Consider the following 20,616-nt stretch of genomic DNA (forward strand, 5'->3'; position numbering starts at 1 on the left):
CTGAAAAAAAATTATCAGCATTGTATGAAAAATAATGTATAGTAATATAAAAATTCTCCAGATTACTTTATGACAGATGTATCTAGCCCAGGACTGGTTCCTTGATACCATACATTTGGATCCATCAATAAAGGAATAGCTATACAAATCAACAAATATTGAGTTTTTAAGAATATGGGCACATCAAAAAGACATGATGTCAGAGACATTACATGATGAATTCATGCAGTCTACAGCTCCCAAAGAGAAATTACTGTACATATGTTTATCCGTTGCACAAACCCTTGATGCTCCTAAGGTATGGGACCAGAACCATTCACTACCATAGTTTAGACACCAACGTGTATAAAAAAAAGTTTTATTGTTTATAGATGAAAATATGACTCATTAAAAGAGGAATTCAAATGAACAATCCATACAACCAGAGTGTGTATCGTGATTCATCTTCAACTATGACTACACAAGTATGAACATTTAAGGTATTGTGGACAACATGAAAAATCTGGACAGGATATTCAGATCTAACTATAATATGACAAAATATTAGTTCCTGCTAAAGCCCACACAACAATACTCTTGTCTTCTTGGGTTAAAATACAAGACCAAATACTGTACAGTACAGTAATGTGCATGGACTGATATTACAGCTATGACCTTTGTAACTATGACCAAGTATACATCAATAAGCTTACGTGTTTATATAAAGTTTCATTCCATTTTTCTTTCAAATTGTGCCATATGCTCTATGCACTATTAACTTCATTAACAAATATACTATTACAGTATAATACAGCATATTTAATTTCAGGAGATAGCATTATTATTATTAAAAATTTATATATACGTATTATATATATATATATATATATATATATATATATATATATATATATATATATATATATATATATATATATATATATATATATATATATATATATATATATACGTATATATATATATATATATATATATATATATATATATATATATATATATATATATATATATATATATATATATATATATATATATATATATATGAGCAACAAAATGTGATGAATAAAAGTGGATCTAAGTACAGTAATGTAAACAGTTTAAGAAATTATGATAGGAGTTTTATCTTCAAGCATCACAAATACACGACATATCATTAACCTTTGACTATGCTATATGACAAAAACTTGGGAAGACAAGTGTTACAAAGTGATGAAAGTTTTAACTAAGGCACTATATATATCTTACTTCATAGTTCAAACTCAAAAACAGTAGCATTAAATTTGTCAAAATATTAGTTAAAAAAATTGAATGATACCATGAGAATATTCCTACAGAATTATGGTAGGGGCTACTACGGTGACTTAATATACTGTACTACAGTATGGTTCAACATATTGGTTGAACGATCTTTTCAAATATTCATTCACCCCTGTGCATTCCACATTTGCTTATAAATCTGAACTCATATTTAAGCTGATCACCTTGATTATATACAGTAGCAATTCAAATACAGTATCAAATGCAAATTTTTGTTCTTATGGAAAAATAAAATAACTGCATTTATGTATATACAGTATATATCTGTAGTGTACATGTCAAAATAAAATCCCAAATGTTGCCTCCTATTTACAATCTACAGTATTCAAAGTGGACAGCGATTTGGGCAAGGTGACAAATAGCGTCCAACCTTATTCTGGAGTTGTATAGAGAGAGCTATATCCACCTTTTTCTTCTTCCACTCGTCTGAGCCATCACAGCAGTCACACACGCCATCGTTAACCCATGATGAAGGAATTACTTTTGGAAAATTCTTTAAATGCTTTAAGCAAGAGAATTTTCCATTCACACAAGCATTTGTTCTTGGCTCGTCAGATCCATCTTCTGGACAGTCACAAAAGTCATCATTCAATTTTTCTAAGGGAATTACTTTCCCAGTGGTTACACACTTAAAGGTAGCCTTTTCCTTATCTTGGGAGGTTACTCGTACATCTGATTTCGAGATATCCTTACTTCCTTTGTCCTGTTTCACCACATCAACCTCAACCTTGTCTACTTTATGCACAGCCTTCACCTCTTCCTCGTGCAGTGTCTTGTCCTTCTTGCCATCACCGTTTACCAAATGTATATCTTTTGGGTGTGATCTGTCTTTATCTACCACTTTTTGTCTGTTTGAATCTTCAATTTCAATATGTCGCTTTGGAATATTTGGTTGATGCTGCTTGGGTTTGGAAGATTCACTCAATTCAGCAACGAAGGTAAATTGATACACTATGAAGAGAACAGTTGCCATGACCAGCGCCCCAATGACCGTGTGCCTCCTCATTGGCATAGATCTTAACAACCGACCGAGTGACATTTTTCCACTATTCAGGAAACACGGTATGGTCAATATAAGTTTAATATACCTCTAACAAGATATCAGGTTCATAGTGAGACAAATGGTCGTGCTAACAGGATGAACCTTTACCTTGCTCATACCGACAACCAGCTGATGTTTGTTTACCGTGTGACGTAACTATCAGAGACTGCGGACACAATACAATCATCTTTGGGTCAATTTAAATTTTAGTAAGTACCATCATTATCATCTATATTACTAAAACTGTAAACTGTATATTAATTAATGTTATTGGTTTAGTTTCTCAGCGAACGTCAGAAAGATAAAGTGACAGATAGACAGTGTAATATAAGTAAAGAAAAAGTAACAAACACTAAGCATTTCAAACCCAAAGGAAGTAACACTACCTTGTATTTATAGTGTCACCTACCTTGACAAGTATTGGCCTATGCATGATATAACTCTTGGATTAATGTATGGATGGAAGGATAGTTATATTTCATGAGTCCCACTGACACTGTGGTGGGCAATAATTCCCAACACATCAGTCCTCAAATTAGGTAGCAACAGTAAACTAATTAAAGAAATTAACCATTTACTAACACAAAGCAGGAAAACAACTTTAAAATTATAAAACAAGATAATCTTAACCTAATCCCTACCTAACGTTACTCTTGCACCTCAGTCTCCCCACAATATAAAAGGGGAATGAAGGACGTGACAGGAGCAACGAAAAATCTCACATAAATGATCTTGAATGAAATAAAACAATCACATTACAATATAGGTTACTTTACCACAAGGCCACCAGTGCTGCACTCGTTCGCCAATCCCATCATGAGGACGAAAGTAGGGACTTTTACGGTCTCAAGATGATCGTGAACGGACTGTGAGTTTGTGTGACAGTGTTGACACTGAACTGTAGTGTGGGGTGACTGGGGTCGCGCATTGCCTTACGAACCCTCGAATCTATGAAAATGGGAATCCGGTCAACCACCGCCAAGTAGTTCAGAACAGTGAAGCAGCAATTATGCATAACACAATATGACCTTCCTTTACTGAAACCATTGTTATTTTGGCTTTACAATAAATTTCCTGTACAATAAGCACTTCATTCCCTTACATACTGATAACCTATAATACTTTTTACTTTTATCCTTTCACCACTGATCGGCTCGTTAGCCATTGCATAGATATACTGTACACACCCTCCACTTTATTTGACCAAAACACATTCATCTGTTTATGTCTCAGTTTTAGTGCCAAGAGTAGAAAGGTCTAAAAAACAAAATGGATTCCATTCACTACTGTTTGTACAGTATGAGGCAGAGTTTAAATCAGGATGAGGGAAGAAACACGAAGCATTTATTTATTATCATTTCATCAATTATTAGCTTCCTCACCATTCAAGTGATTGATCTGTTATTTGGTATGACTTTCGTTATCACCTGAGTACAGGAAGAAGCTGGAATGAAATAAGTAAACATAATGGTTTAAAAAAACATTACTTTCGCCTATGGTCATAGTTTTTTATGAAAAAAAATAAAATATAGAAGAAAAAATCCCAACTCATAATTTTTTATTCGTAAACCGAATTATGGGAATTTTTTTCATAACTTTGGATTTTGGTTAACCAAACCTTTGTTAATTGGGGATTGCCTGCAGTGTTTTAGTTATTGTAATAGGGCAGTTGTGATGTAAATGTCAAAATTGTTTGTATAAAACATTTAAAATACAGAAGTTTCCAATACTGATATTGCTGTCAAGACACTGAAAAACCAATGGGGGGAAGACACCTAAGGATGCGACTGAAGGATGGGTGATAATCTGATCAGCCCCCAGCTATCAATGACAGGGATCTACTGCACCTGATTTCCCAATCTGGTATGCACCATAGAGTACAAGTACATATTATGAAAGCTGCTTGGCAGAAAGTGTTACATGAAATTAAAAGTTATTTTTGAAGTAGTAGTACTTAATTGTATTGTAATTTTTTTAATTCAAAATTGGAAACATCAGCAAAAACTAGGCACACTAAAGTACCTTACGCTTACCACCTCTAGATAAAAATATTTTTCTCACTACTCCAGCAATGTTTGGTACAGTACTGTAATACTAAATAAAACAAATGTATTGAGGTTCCTCCTTACATAAGTTGTGAACAATACATGTACAGTACAGGTTGACAACCCTTTATCCGAAATTCCGAAAACCGAAAGATTTTGTGGAGCATTTTTTTTTTTTTTTTTAAACAGGGATTAGCCCACCCTGGCATAGATCACTGACCCACATCGGGGCCTGGGGGGCGAAAATGTAATAGTAATACTAATTATAATAATAATAATAATTATAATAATAATAATAATTATAATAATTATAATGATTATAATAATAATAATTATAATAATAATAATTATTCATAGTAAATAAAAATTTTAATTAAAAAATACACCAAAATAAAATAATAATGATAACAATAACAATGTATTAATAAAATAATAATAATAATAATAAAGAAATACAAGAATGAAAAAAAAGATAAAAAGTGAGTAACACGACCTAGACCTGTGAATTATTATTATTATTATTATTATTATTATATTTTCGCCCCCCAGGCCCCAAGCCGGATGGGCTAATAAAAAAAAAAAAAAAAACTAACCATTCTGAAAACCGAAAAATTCCGAAATCCGAAATGCCTCTGGTCCCAACGATTTCGGATAAGGGATTGTCAACCTGTATTTAAAAATTTAAGGAAGGCAGTAAATTAGGTTAGGTGAACTATGAAAAGATATTCGAGGAAGAGCGGGGGGGAAGGATACGTTTTGACAGTAAAGATGTGTTTTTTGTTAACCTTAGTATTTCATTGTCATTGGCCGGTAAGATATTTCATCCCCCGTAATCATTATACAATACTTTGAGGATGATATCTAGAAAGATCCTCTGAAGGTGAAGGGGTGATGTCAAAATAAACAAAAGAATAACTGTAATACATATAATTATTATACAATAATAGGTCCATTATAAAGAAAATTGACATTGATACCTGTATACAGTACTGTAATTCCACTTACAAAATTCACTGTCAAGTATTAACCTAAATTTATTATAAACCGAGACATTTTTTGCCTGATGTAGGGAAAGATGTAAAAGGCACTCTAGATACTTTATTAATAACTTGTAACAACATTGAAAAAGTGATACACTTCATCCTTATCATACACTGCAACCTTTGTATTACAAATCTTACATGTAACAGGGTGATATGTTTCATCATCATCTTTAACATTTGCAAAGGAAACTTTTTTGTGGGAAGAGGAAGAAGGTTCAGCTACAGCATCTGAACCTGCAGCAACTGTGGCTGATAAAGATGCAGTTTCTTGAAGTTCCATGTCAGTCTCTTTCTGACCCTGTTGGAGGGTGGCACTGTTGCCTGGCTGCATCTGTGGTATCACACTGCTGGCCACTTTTTTGTGGGAAGAGGAAGAAGGTTCAGCTACAGCATCTGAACCTGCAGCAACTGTGGCTGATGAAGATGCAGTTTCTTGAAGTTCCATGTCAGTCTCTTTCTGACCCTGTTGGAGGGTGGCACTGTTACCTTGCTGCATCTGTGGTACTGCACTGCTGGCCTGTGACTTCTGTACATCCTCTTCAGCCTCTTGGTTAAGGCTTTGTTTATCTTTGTTTTTCCTTTTGTTTCTAAAGAAATCCCGTTTTTTTTGCCCTTTGCTTGGGAACTTGAGTCTCTCCATCGAGTCAACATTGCAATTAAAGACGAACATCGCTCGATACTGATTGTGATAGATTGCGTGTCTGAAAAATTTTAATATTGCCGCATTTAGTTTGTGTTTAGCTGCATATCTGATCCCACACACACCTGACACAACAACACTCTTAACATCACCTTAATAATTATTAAAAATGGCTTAACCATAAATCAAATCGAGGAAATATCAGATGCTTGCACTAGTGAATAATAGAATGAAACAAGATCTGGCATATCCTTTAAGTTTACAAGCTATCCAGTTCTGAATCTGGGAAAAGATGACATGATATACAAATATGTTTTAGAATAAGGGAAATGATTTAAGTATCAGTAACAAAATATAACCCCACTTGTAAGGAATTAAACAGTTTTACTGAAAGTGTATTTTTCTGGAATGAAACTACAGTACAGTAATTAACTTGTAGATTTGAACTTGATATCCCAAAGTTTCAGAATTGGCTGCTACACACACACATATCCTGCCATTCAAACACAAGCTCTGATGTGGCAACTTCTGTTGTTCACTGTTCCAATTTTGTGCTAATAATTGCACCAGTTTATTATCCATATCCCCAAAAACATTGCCCAATGCAATGAAAAAATGAATTTCACCAACAATAGATAAGAAAGTAGAAATTTTAAGTTGCCTTGTCACAAGTAAAAAAGTAAACATGATCATCAAAGAAAATGGATCTAGAACCAATACTTTGTGTGACACAGAGGCAAAGAAAGAACATGATGAATCTCCACACTGAAAATGAATCAAACAGAGGCGTTCTTTGTATTTCATCAATAAACGTGTGTACTGTATACAGTACTATACACAATATATATGAACACTTTCATGATCTGTGGAATTTATCTATCATAATTAATCATATCATAATTTGCTAACAAAGGGAAAAAAGACAAGCCTGTACATTTTCTCCTTATTAGTATTCACAGACCTGTGTACTGTACTGTATTTCAATATAATTCTAAGGATAAACTAATCAATCTCTGTTTTTCAAAATATTTGTCTTCATCTATTTTACTGTAATACTGTACAATGGCACACAAGCTAGATCATCTGTATATCCTACTAGTCATAATACAGGTTGACAACCCTTTATCCGAAATTCCGAAAACCGAAAAGCTCTGAAAACCGAAAGTGGTTTTTTTTTTTTTTATATAACAGGGATTAGCCCATCGGGGCCTGGGGGCGAAAATGTAATGGTAATAATAATTATAATAATAATTATTCATTGTAAATAAAAAATTTAATACAAAATACACCCAAATAAAATAATAATGATAACAATAAAAATAATAATATAATAATAAAATTAATAATAATAACAATAATACTGTAATAATAAAATAATAATAATTAAGAAATACAAGAATGAAAAAAAGATAAAAAGTGAGAAACACGACCTAGACCTAAGAATTATTATTATTATTATTATTATTATTATTATTATTACTGTATTGTTGTTATTATAATTATTATATTTTCGCCCCCAGGCCCAAATGTGGATCAGTGACTTGTGCCCAGGTGGGCTAATACACACATAAAAAAAAAAACTAACCATTCTGTAAACCGAAAAATTCCGAATTCCGAAATGCCTCTGGCCCCAAGGATTTCGGATAAGGGATTGTCAACCTGTATCAGACAGGTTAACAAGGCAATTACTTCATTCTCTTTGCAAGAAAAACAGAGTTAAAGTTAAATCATAAATACTTATGTTCTACTAACTAGATTGTCCTAGGGGCTACATTACCTCTGACAGTCCATGCAGAGTGTAGTGAGACATGCTGGGCAGTTGAGCACAGCATCACTCTGGGGCAATGCCTGAGGCTGGCCACGTGTACTGACTCCACTCTTGGTTCTGCAAATATCACTGAGTAATATAACTTTTAACCCTGTGCATTTTATTATAAAGGCTGACCCTGTCTTATCTGCCAACCTCGGGGCCAGGGCTGTGCTGGATGATAGAAATTTACTTTAAATAGAAGGTTAATACAATTAATTGTACATTAACTAAGCCACATTTAGCCTAGTGCCCATAATGTTATGGATTTCTTTGTATACAAATTTGGCACCCATTATAATGAATAAATCTAATAAATCAATAACTAATGTGATGGTTATATGTATTTGATAAATGTATGTACTGTATAATAAATGAAACATGTAGATTTCACACATTCCAGGCCACACTCAGTCATAGCTGGTCACTTGTAATCATAATACTCATGATCCAATGTCCTCAAGCAATTTCTTTATTCTTGCAGCCATGCCCCCCAAACAAATTTTGTTGTACAGAAACATTTGAAGATTAATGTAATATACAGTACTGTATGAAGGAAAGGTGTAAGCATTTTCTCCATCTAATGGCCATTCATTAACTGACCACCCACCACCACAATCATCCCACATGAGTTAGCCAACACATCCATCTACACCCATTATTACAATGTTTATGGTGTTAAAACAAAAAGTATGATTTGAAAAGCTTGTGCATTGTATTCTCCCTCTCAGGGCAATCATCAACTGTTATTTCTTACCCTTTCATGTTGTTTAATAATATTTAATTTCACTTCTAATGACACTCACTGTTTCTTGATAAAGGTGTGCTTGGTTTAGTACTGGGAGGTCAGTTTTGTATTCATTATGAACAATTTGGGATGGTTTCTAAAGAAATAGTTGTGTAGTACATCAGAAAACAACTCTTGCTACAAATGTCTCTATGTACTGTATCTACAGTACAAGGATTTAGTCGAGCACAGGTGATTTAAAGTTTTATTTCACATATCTTAAAATATGAAAAAAACATTTATACTGTACAGTACTTGTATTTCTTAGGGAACCTTCAATATTTCACTAAACAACCATAATACCTGTATATGAAGACAACTTTATGTAAAAAATCAAGAAGTTTGCCTTCTGTTATTTAAGATTTGACGCTGTAAATGAATTAACATAATACATTTTGTATACCTGTACTGTACTTTATGGCATATAAGACACACTTTTTTGGGCTAAAAAATGGCAAAAAAAAATTAGCCGGCTTACTTAAATATAAAAGCTGGATTTATAACTACTGATGATGATAACCTGAGATAATTAGTGTCCGTACAACAGGCAGTTTCTGAGCTCTTACAAGCATTACTATCTACTGCAGAGTCCTGTACTGTATTAATGTTATTCCTGCAACATTTATCTTTACATCTAAAAATACCTGATATAAATGAAGATTTACAGATACTGTACTTTTCTTTTCACATTTGAATCTATGAACATCGCTGGCAGCTTTGCTGCCAAGTTTTTCTGGCTAAATAAACTGTTTCAATTAAATTAAATTCAATTCAATCACTGTAGCCACCAGGCCAAGCTTTGAGGTTTGATACCTGGTCAAGGTGAAACTATGGACAACTTTCTTCATGCCATTTGCCTGTCTATCCAGCAGTAATTGGGAACCTGGATGTTAATCGATTTGCGGATCGTGTTCCGGGGTAATGGTTAGCCAGTGCAGTTAGTGAGTTGCCCGGTTTTCTCAGACTATTCCTTGACACTGGATCATGATAACTCATTAACTTAAGGTGTGGTTGTGTTGGCGACAGCTGATACACCTTAAACAAATTCACGCCCAGGTGGCCCTGGGACCTGCCATCCTTGTCACACGAGGGGCAACCATTATATTATATATTTAAATTTGTGATTTCAGGTAGATACACGTGATTTTCTTCAATTTTGTTTTTGTTACATGCATACTCAATCTTACATACAGAATTTGAAAGAAAAAAATAATACTGCAATAAATAATTATCATAAGGTCAAAAACATGAAAGGGAAAAACTTTCTTCGTGTGTTAAGAGTTCTTGTTAAGCAGGGGAAAGGGAATGAGGGATCTCAGCTGTCTTTCATGTGTAGTGAAACAACTGACAAATTTTGCTGCCCAGCAACCACATGACAATACAGTAGTTTTTGTTGTAATTTATTTATTAGTATTATTTAACTTTTCTCACATTTACTGGTGTATATTATTTGAAGAAAACTATGAATAAAGGAGGAAAATACACACAAAAGTTTTTTCCTTTATATTCCCAACTGAAATTGGGGTATGTCTTAAATGCTGTAAAATTTGGTAACTATTATTTTGCTGTCAGTGTGTTTCATTTATAAGACATTATACTGTATACTGTGAATTAAGGGTAAAATAATAATTAAATACCTATAAACACAGAACCAGAAGCAGGACCATGTTAGACCCAACTGAGACATGTTTTTAATTCCCAAGTTGGATGTGAGAAGGGTACTGTCTACTGTTACCCTATAAAACTTTTAATTTTTTCTCCAAGAACTCTGGTTTCTTCCTGTACTAACGCTGGACAATGACGGTTATAACAAAGAACAGACTGGCCACATGAATGACTAGTAAGCTGACATGTGATGGAAATAATAATCTATAAAATAAATGACCATCTGTCAACTATCATACAAAACTGTTGTCATATCTGGCCCCACTATGTTACAGCTGTAAGATGTCACCTATATGGGCATCTTTATGAAACATTTTAAGTGTGTTTTCATATTTTTATGGAAAATAATGTACTGCACCCTGTAAATCTATTTTGTTTGGAGAACAAGATAATAAATGTTACTTGTATATAGGAGTCGACACATTCTTTTCAGATCCAGGATCAACCCTCTGATAGTGTCCTAATAAACTTCAGTCTTTATTTGAATTTTTTTTCATTGGTATTTATGACTATTTTTTGTTTTATGGGCTGATTATTCCTTGACTGCCACTAAATAATAGTGGAACTGTGTCTGTGGTCAACTGGACAACACATGATGGTTGAGCATGCTGTTAATTGAGAGGTTTGCTAAATAGTGTTTTTCCTATAACAGTGCCGGTAATTGGGAGTTGCTGGTCAGTGGAATGCCAGATAAGTGAGGGCCAATCTGTACAGTAGTTTTAAACCCAAAATAATGTTATAATACCCATAGTCTTACTAAAAAAAAAATACAGGACTGTATACCTGTACTGTGTTATGAAAGGTAATCATATGACTTTCAAAAGTTAGAAGGTGACATCCTTGCAGTACTGTACAACTTTTATATACCAGCTCTCCTGTGACCCATGACTCTACTACAGAAATGGCATATCATTTCAGTATTTTTTAATTTCCATATACAATACTGTACTGTACTATGGTGCATAAAATGGATACTGAACATTTAGTTACCATATGATATGATACTTTAACCCTTAAACAACAGCCATCATCAGTGAAAGTTAGCTGCAAGGACAGTTGCTATTACCAGTGGAAGATAGCTGTAGGGATGATGGCCACCATCAGTGAATGTTTCACATTACCGTACTAAACGTGTATTCCATTTTTGCACACATAATAGAGGAGTAGGGAATCCTTCGCTGCTAGTTAAGGATATTTAGAGAACATGGCAAAGACACTCCTGCTTTTTAATCTAGAAGTAACTTTTTATCTATTGAGGGAAATAAAGATATACATACAGTACTGTACAATATAAATATAAAAAGAAACATACGGAGACAATGAACATAAAAGAACACCCCCCACAGTGTCAAGAAAGAGTTTTACCTTCTCTTTTTTGGTTGATATGATCTTCTCATTTCGTCTACCCACTCCTGGTCTTTTTCATCTAGTGTTGGGTCATAAAAAAGCTCATCATTGGACAGAATGCGTCGCTTTTCCTTCTTGGTTTTGGGAACTCTGCTTGTAGTTTCAGCAGCTGGCGTTTATAAAAAAGATCTATTTAAGTAATGTGCAAATTAGTGAGGCTATAACATAAGACAAGGTGTCACCACTTGGTTGTAATCCGAGGCAACAATGTGTGGAGAATAAATGTAGTTTTGCAGACCAATTCTAGTGAGAGATTAGAAAGTAGGACATGAGAAGAAAGACGAAGCAAGAGAGAAAAGGGAATAATTCCATGCTCACTGAATTGAAAATATGAAAATACAGAGCTAAAGTAGATGTGTAAATGTGGATAATACAGTAATAAGAACCATCAATAGGAGATGGGGCACGGGGCATCTCACTTTACTTCTTCCACAGTGACTGAGGCCAACTGTTTAAGTATCTAAAGAGAAGTGAGACTATTAGACTAAATTTGTTATCATTAAATGCACCCAGTCATGTGAGTGTACAGTAGCCTTGACCAATAAAAAAAAAGTAATAACAGCAATTCAAAAACAAATTCGAAGACAACCAATAAAACTTCTGCCGCCCAACTCTACAGTATGCTTTATAGCCTGTATAAGTCACACAACACATGGGCAGAAGAACGACAACTACAAACTCACAGGTCTTGGCTCTTGGTAACTAGCTCATTAGTGCTACCCATTTTTATTGGGGGTGGGGTTGACCTGGGTTTCATTGGATTAGTGTGGTGTAACCTTGGGGTGTCTGCCTGCAAGCTTACTGAAGTACTGTACTGTAGTAAATTATTTGCCTGAGCCACTGCATCAGTTACAAAATTCTTGACTTTATAAACATAAATACTGTACTATACAGCACTTACCCTCAATGTCAGAATCATCAGAGTCGAAATATATATCATCATAAAATTCAGATTTCTCTTCTGGAAGCTTCTTGCCCGAATCTTCAGTCTTTGGCCCCTTGCTGCCTCCTACCTCACTGGTACTGCTCTGTGGGTTGTTATTCTTGAGGCGCGAAGCAAGACGCTGCATGGTCTGAGACAGTTCTGAAGCCATTTCTTTCTCAAAGTCATCCTCTTCATCTTTCTTAATGACTAATAAAGGAAATAAAAAGATTTATCTCAGTGAAATACAAATCATTAATACAGTGAGGAACTGTGAAATCATCGTACAGTACTTCACTTTAATATACCGGGTATCTTTTTTTTTAAAAATAAGTACTGGGAGTCTTCGTTATAGAATATACAGTAGTATGTTCAGGACATACAAATTCACCTCTACGTGAGGACACCATTTCTACTAATTCAACACCTGCGAGAAAACATTGGCTGTATGTGGTCAAGCACTTAAGAATATGTTCCTAGTCAGCCACACCGCACCTTCCACCACCAAAGCGTCTCAGCTGCTACTCAACTGATGGGAGCGAGTGCATCTATAGTGAACTGTACATTAGTGTGCCCTTTATAATTTGTTAAAATTTATTGTTGCACACTAGTCTATATACTGTATTGGTAACTGGAGTGTACAGTATTGTTCGTTTTAGACATGTAGTGTAGAGCAACACATGGCTTACATAAGGTACAGACACTAATATTTCCTACAAGCAAAATGTATTTATATATTTCATACATTACTATTTCCAATACACTACATATTGGTAACTGCAGTGTTGTTTGTTTTACACACATAGGGTCACAGTATTAAACACCCCTCTCTGTTGACGGAGGTCTTTGTGTCGGCACCCATGGTAGTGAAAATTTCAGTTGCGAAAGATACCACAGTGCCACACTACAGTGCTTGATGGGGAGGTGCAGCAGTAAAGTAAACTAATAGTATTGGAGTTCGTAGGGGTGGCAAAATTTGGTAGCTTTCCTGTCACCCAATCGTAATATTTTTACTTGTCTAACTGGATCTTTATAATGAATACAATTAATTGAGAAAAACAGATTAGTAATTTTATAAACCTGATTTTTTCTTTCTTGTTACATTACTGCTTTTATGGTCAACAATATAAACTTTTTAAGAGATTCTGTCATGTCTACTGCCAAGGACATGCCCAATCAGCTACTGGAGACATCTCATTTTACAAATGCTGTTAGTACTAATCAGGTAAGGACATTTAAGAAAACTTATTCAACTACAGGTATTTAGTTGTTTTGTAAGTGAGTTTTCATCTGAACAGCATAAATCGGTGAGTTTCTGGGCTAGAATTCTTGAAATGAACGGAGCCAAAATCCACTGGGAATACTGTACATCATCACCAAACTTTTTGTGATCTTCATTAATAAAATAAACACATTTAAAATTATCTAATAAATTATTTAGCTGTTTTGTGAGTGAGTTGTCCTTAAAATTGATCGACCAGAAGTAACAAGCTAGCCTACCAGAAAATACATTGGAATGTACAGTACAGTATTACAATCCAATCAAACCTTAACCCCTGTTACCTAACATGCACATAACCAATTTGGCATTAACACCCATTTTTACCTTTACCTACCATTTTTTTTATCCTGGATATTTATTTTTTCATTCAAGTATTTTTTTTTATAAATTATGCAGTAGTTCTCTTCAGCCAAATGACAATGATACAAAGAGCGTCACTCATAATGCATCAGTAAAGGGGGCCAGGCTTGCCAACCCTACCCTCGATGAGCCCTGCATGTTAGGGAAGGGTTGAGTGGGTTTGCTACTACCCTTTGAAAGAATGACTCCTCATGGAAGAGGAAAGAGTTGTTTGCCACTACAGGCGACAGTGTACAGCACATCAGCCTTCCCCTATTCATACCAAGAGTAATTAAAACTAATTTTTTTCCATATGTCAGGTAAATTTACCTTTATTTGTGCAATACGTATACCTAACTGGGGAAAACAGGTTCTGGAGCGTCAACCCATTTCTTACATAAAAACTGCTATTCCTTTTGCATCATGCACACTTTTACGGAGTGCAACACTTATACGTATATATAATGAAGATTCCCAGTGGTCTCTTAATAATTAAGGATATACTGCATAAACATTGTTCCTGGGGATGTCCAAAACTCACCCAGCTTTGATGATTTCCTCGACTTGGGAATTACAAAGAATTTATCGTCCTCTTCATCAGAACTGAAAAATAAATATTTATTTAAGTTTAATCGTTCTTATTCACTTCAGTACAAATGTTTTGTTCAACCTATACTCACTGGTCTTCCTGTAATGCAAAAATAAAAATAAACAAGTAGGAACAGCCCCATTAAACTTCACTTTTCCAATTTTTGTGGATACATTTCTTACTTGTGGAAGTCTTATGAAGTTTCACACCAAATTCATTGATAGTTAAAATCAATATACTGTACTGTACTTTGAAGACAATACTGATACCTGTATTACTTTGGAGGCAGTATTAACCTCCTCACTGTGGGGACGCCACTTTTAAAATTTTATTTGGCTACCACTAAATAATTTTTCTCAACACAGAGACCCCTGTACACAAAGGGTTAATAACATATGACTACTAACCCCTTCACTACAAGACACCTTAACCCTACAGTCTCCCTACAGCCCAGGGAGCCATGGGGGTGAGACAGTCATTGTGTGGTGTTAAAGTTAGTGGGTGTAATCTCATCCCTACTCCCACCCTAGAGTACTGTACACTACAGGTGGACAAATGAAAAGGCCAATAACTGAAAGTATGTACAGGTACTATAACAGCATGTTATGTGACATGTGCAGAAGGTTTCAGGATAATAATCACTGGTACTATACTGTACAGTGCTCCACAAAGGTAACTACATTTAAGATGTGTTTATTAAATAAAATTGTCTCTTTCTTCACATCATTCCACCAATATAGTACAGTACATATACATAGGAAACTTCTATGTATGATATTGGATCACCCATAACATTTACACGTAGTAATATAATTCAATATATTGCAATACTGTACCTGGTGCTATTAGAGAAAAAAAATCATAGGAATAAACTTAGTTTACCATATTTTATGGCATATAAGATGCACTTAAAAAAAAGGGGGCTAAAAAAATCAGCCTTCAACCTAAAGTTGTAGGTCTCTCATTGGCTAATGAATCCCATAACCCCCAGATACTGTCTCTAGTAGACTAAATTTACCTAGACCAACCCCAGAATTAAATTTTTATGATTATTATTACCTTATATTACTTTTAACTAATTAGAAAAGGAATTATTGTAAAAAATAAAGCTGAGTAACCCAAGATGATTATCACTCATATGGCACCAAACTCTTCAGAGCTAATCAGTGACCGTTTCTGAACTCTTACAAACATTACTGTCTATTAATGTCATACCTGCCACATTTATCTTATTATGGCCATCTTGGTACAAAGAGTAACGATCATAACAATGACAACTTGTTACAGGGGGTCCTCGTTAGAAGTGGTTAATAGAGTCCAGAAAAAATCCACTGATAATGAACCACTTATAATGGGGAATTAATTCTCATAATTAATAAATAGAGGATCTAATCAGGACCATCACACTGTAAGTGACTCAAAGTTTAATTGATATTTTGAACATTTATATACAGTACTATATACCTTAGAAACATTTGTTAAACATTTGATAATACATTATTTTATGAAATTATTTAACTTTATAACTTATTTAAGGTACAGAACTTAAAGTCATTTGGGGTCGGTGTGTTGATGCGGCGCAAGTTGCCTTACCATGCACTCACTCGCTTATTTCAGTGAAAGTGGTTCATTGACACACGCTCACCAAGGGTGGATCCAGGAAAAGATACAAAACCATTTAACTATTAGGTTTGTGTCCAGGGCAAATGACAGACAGTTTGTCCAGAGGGACATATGATAGTAGTGTACTTTGAGTCTGTCATTTGTCTATAAACAACATATCGTGGCTGCCACTCATGAAGCTGCTGAGTGACTTTTTCTTACTTTTACTTTTATCCTCTGTCACTGATCGACTCGTTAGCCGCTTCAGTGGTCGGTCACGTCTCTGTTACGCACTGTTGGCAAGTACTGTACTGGGTATGCACTGGCAGCAGCGTTGTCTTTATTTATGGGAAAAACAAAGAACAAAACCCTGTGTAGGAAAAGTGCTATTCTTCTACCCAATTTAAGTTTGCCTTGAGGTAAGAAATAAGTTTTCTTCTATAGAGATATCTCATTAGGTGGCTGGATAACCCAAATTTTCTTCTATAAAATTTTTTCCAAGAGTTGCTCCTTCTCATGAATCCGTCACCTATACTATTACTATTTACTATGGAATCAATAATAGACTGGTATTATTGCATTTTCACATTCCACATTCCTACCACTAATCTATTATCATATTCTAATAAGACGTCTAATTATAAGATCATTTTTATCTATTACATTACCATCACAAATGTATAATAACGGAGATAGCATATCCAAATTTTTCTCTATTTTCTTCCATTAATCTTCCGCCATTATCACCTACCTCACCTCCCACACTGCGTGTCTCCTTCATAAATCATCACGCGCATGCTTTCCCATACACGTCACACGACCAATCAAAAGCGTTTTTTTTTTGCAACCAATTAAAATGATTTTGGTTTAATTCACGGTATTTTTGGCCCAATCAAAATCGATTTTTATTTTGGGTCTCATATTTCCAAATTCATATTCATTTCCAACAGTAGAAGTCTGTGATGGGTGTCACTTAAATTATATGGAGCTGATTGCGAGTTTTTGTAAAAAAAAATGAAGAAACTATCGCATTTTTTCGATCGCATGGTGTTCTTCCAACCTCAGTAAAGTGTCCTAAGTGCAAGACTGAATGTAAATATCGCAAAGACCAACATATGTGGCGTTGTGTAAGAATCTCAGAATCCAACACGAACAAGAACCAGGACAGTAAGGTAAGAAATAGAGAGTCAGTTAGGTTAGGTTAGGTTTTGGTTTTTCTAGTGTTTTTTGGTGTATTTTTTATTCGCTTAGCCATTATTTTTTTTCGAAAAGTCCCACGAAAAAAATGGATAAAAAAAAGCCAATTTCCAACGGAAATGAAGGTTATATTCGGTCTAAACACACAAATACACTAGAAAAATATATTTTTGACTTCTAACAGAGTGGGAGGTGACAGTGCAAATTTACCTAGACTATAACCTTCAGGAACACTAAAAAGTTATCCCTGAGGTACATCAGAATTTAGCTGTCATGAACCACCAAGTGATATACTGTATGCTCAAGTTTGACAAGAAAAAAAATCATTCAAAAATAAATCTTTACCATGGATGAGAGGAGTAGTTCCATTAATTGTATAGAAAAAAAACATCTGTAAAGGTAATTTCAATTGAACTTAAGAAATAAGCATGAAAATGTTGGTAATATTATAGTTTCAGTCATCTCTGTATTTAGATATCCAAACTAATCTAACCGAACTGGTATTATTATTGTTTCGGTCATCCAGCGAATTTTAGTAGGTTAGGTTAGGTTAGGTTAGGTTAGGTTAGGTTTGGTTTGGTTGCATTTAAGAAAGCTGTGACCAATTTCTACTGGGTAGGTTAGGTCAGGTTCCAAATAGGTGGTCGACCGAAACGATAATTTTGCCACCTAACCAAACTTAATGTAATGTAACCTAACCTAACCTAACCGGCCCCCAAGACCCCCCCCTCTAAGATTCCCCGGATGACAGAAAACTAAAATAATACCAAATGTTATCTTACCCTTCACAGGATATCAATTATATCTCAACCCAAAACATAGGTACTGTACTCACCTGATGTACTTGGAGCTACACATGATATCATCATCATCACTCAAGTCAAAATAATCATAATCAGCATCAACTCTCCTACCAAACACTGATACATCCATGTTAACTAATGTCAAGCAGCTTCTTCCCAGTAATATTCCTTTGGCTTCTTCCTTGGTTATAAAATCCACTTCAACATTTGTTTTGGGTAATGACGTCACACCCTCACTCAATAACGTCATAGGTGTAAACAAACAAATGAGTGCTTCCGTTTGTCAACTTCTGGTGTATAGATAGACATTAGGATATATTTTTATTATGTAAACTCGGGTTGAGTTGTCAATATTACCTAGTAATCAATTAATACTAAAATTTAACAATAAAATGACAGGTATTGATAATTTTATATTATAGTGGTAACACAGGTACCTCAGACCATTATGCCCTGGGTTCGAGTCCGGCACTTACTGCACGGTGCACGGCACAAATTTAAGACGGGTGTTATTCAGTGTGACTACCAATTACAACAGGTTTCCTCCAAGTACTCCGGTTTCCTCCTGTACTAACACTGGGAAACAGAGTTAATAACAAATTAATGAAGAACACATTAGCCGCTCAAACGGTTAGTAAGCTGGTTTGGTGAAATTATAAAAAATTTAATAAAAAATAATACAGCCTGCATCCTCTTCTGTAGCCTTCATTACATTATTATTGGTAGTAGTAGTAGTAGTACCGTTATTGTAGTTATCAACCCACTCCGTTGCTGATAATGAGATGTAGAATAACTCGGCCACGTCTGCACCAAATCTGACCAAACATCATTTTTACTTTTATCCTCTTCACCACTGACGAGCTCGATAGCTGCTTGGGCAGTCGGTCAGTCGGCCACGTCTCTGTTACGCACTGTTGGCAAGTACTGGGCACGCACTGGCTCCTCAATGTATTTGAACCTGCTCCAGTACTGGTTAAGTCTAGTCTTGAAACAGCTCACACTCGGTGCCGTCACAACACTCTCTGGCAGGTTGTTCCACGAGTTCACAACTCTCCGAAAAATTTCGCCCTCACAGTTTTCTGGACTTAAACTTCTTCAACCTTGAGCTGTGACCCCTTGTTGGGAGGGCGTCCTCCAGCTCCAGATATGGACACTCGACTGAGTAGTGCCCTTTGAGATGTTTACATATATCTTAATTAGGTCTCCCTTTGCCCGTCTGTAGTATAAGCTAGGCAGTCGCAGGCGTTCTACTCTCTCTGGAATCTGGATAGCTGAGGTCAGGGTCAAAGGTCCAGGTTACGGTCATCGAAAATAGAAGGATGGGATTTGTTGTATTGTATCCCTCGACGAAAACATCAAAAGAATCATTGGTTTTCCGACAAAAATTACATGGATGTCTTTAAAAAAAAATACAAATTCACATATATGACAACATGTCTTCCTCAAATCGTTATAACCAGACACTGCCAAATAAAAACTCTTCAAATTTATTATGGAGACTCTGTAGGACTTTCACCGTCTCATAAAACAATGATGAGAGACATCAGTGAAATGGTGTCCCGTTCTTGTGGCAGTAGCGCGAAGAAGAAGAAGGTCAGTAGACAGGACACACACTACCAGGCTCTTAAACTAGGACTACTGGATCCCGTGAAGATTAGACACCCTTGTTTATTTAGCTAACCCAAACCCCCGAGGTAGCGTTAGGGTGTTTAATGACCAAGTCCCAGGTTGCTGATCTGACTTTCTGCCTCATTTATACACAATTGCTGGGTCTCAATTGTTTCTCTTTCTTTGACAACTTAACATACATATATTGTTTCTCACTATTGATCTTTTAATTGAGCTGGGTAATGTTGTTTCTGCACTTCCCTGGTGGGTCGTCCGTGTCAGCTCTGGATAATGAGAGTGAAGATTACGCTGTTCGGTGACTTATGTTGGCCCTCACAGTAACGTAGACCGTGTGTTGGTTACTGAACAATCTAATTATCGTCATTGAGTTTGTTAGTTAAACTTTTTACGTTTTTCTGTATTGGGCAAAACAATTCGTCTCCCTACCGTGTACCTGGTGATGAGGACACTGTTGAACTCACCCACAACCTGGCCAACTCTCTCATGCCTGACCAAGTTGA

At 35.3% G+C, this 20,616-nt stretch overlaps 2 protein-coding genes across 3 annotated transcripts; both read right to left on the bottom strand.

Moving 5' to 3' along the window:
* Window positions 1-1,022: 1,022 nt before the first annotated feature.
* Window positions 1,023-3,287, bottom strand: LOC121858833. Its single transcript, XM_042355480.1, has one exon. The coding sequence runs from the start codon at window positions 2,354-2,356 to the stop codon at window positions 1,643-1,645; it is 714 nt and encodes a 237-aa protein (XP_042211414.1). The 5' UTR covers window positions 2,357-3,287; the 3' UTR covers window positions 1,023-1,642.
* Window positions 3,288-5,316: 2,029 nt separating this feature from the next.
* On the bottom strand, window positions 5,317-18,755 carry LOC121858832 (E2F-associated phosphoprotein-like). Of its 2 annotated transcripts, none has more exons than XM_042355477.1 (6): window positions 18,520-18,755; window positions 14,838-14,899; window positions 12,655-12,885; window positions 11,712-11,862; window positions 7,865-7,984; window positions 5,317-6,148 (listed from the first exon to the last, which is right to left on the bottom strand). In XM_042355477.1, exons 1-6 carry the CDS (start codon window positions 18,735-18,737, stop codon window positions 5,506-5,508), a joined length of 1,425 nt encoding a protein of 474 aa, XP_042211411.1. In that variant the 5' UTR covers window positions 18,738-18,755; the 3' UTR covers window positions 5,317-5,505. The 2 variants fall into 2 exon arrangements, with proteins under 2 accessions (XP_042211411.1, XP_042211413.1); XM_042355479.1 differs by having other exon boundaries at window positions 7,865-7,972; window positions 18,520-18,752.
* Window positions 18,756-20,616: the final 1,861 nt, after the last annotated feature.

The sequence above is a fragment of the Homarus americanus genome, unplaced genomic scaffold (assembly GCF_018991925.1).
Source record: "Homarus americanus isolate GMGI-L3 unplaced genomic scaffold, GMGI_Hamer_2.0 scaffold59232, whole genome shotgun sequence".
In the NCBI taxonomy this organism is placed as follows: domain Eukaryota; kingdom Metazoa; phylum Arthropoda; class Malacostraca; order Decapoda; family Nephropidae; genus Homarus; species Homarus americanus.

Excerpts from the sequence above, each read along its gene's own strand:
- LOC121858832 (XM_042355477.1), bottom strand. The coding sequence starts at position 18,737 with ATGACGTTATTGAGTGAGGGTGTGACGTCATTACCCAAAACAAATGTT. Across the intron at positions 14,900-18,519 it reads TGTAGCTCCAAGTACATCAG|TTCTGATGAAGAGGACGATA; the intron begins GTGAGTACAGTA and ends TTTATTTTTCAG. Across the intron at positions 11,863-12,654 it reads TGATGATTCTGACATTGAGG|CTGCTGAAACTACAAGCAGA; the intron begins GTAAGTGCTGTA and ends TATAAACGCCAG.
- LOC121858833 (XM_042355480.1), bottom strand. The coding sequence starts at position 2,356 with ATGTCACTCGGTCGGTTGTTAAGATCTATGCCAATGAGGAGGCACACG.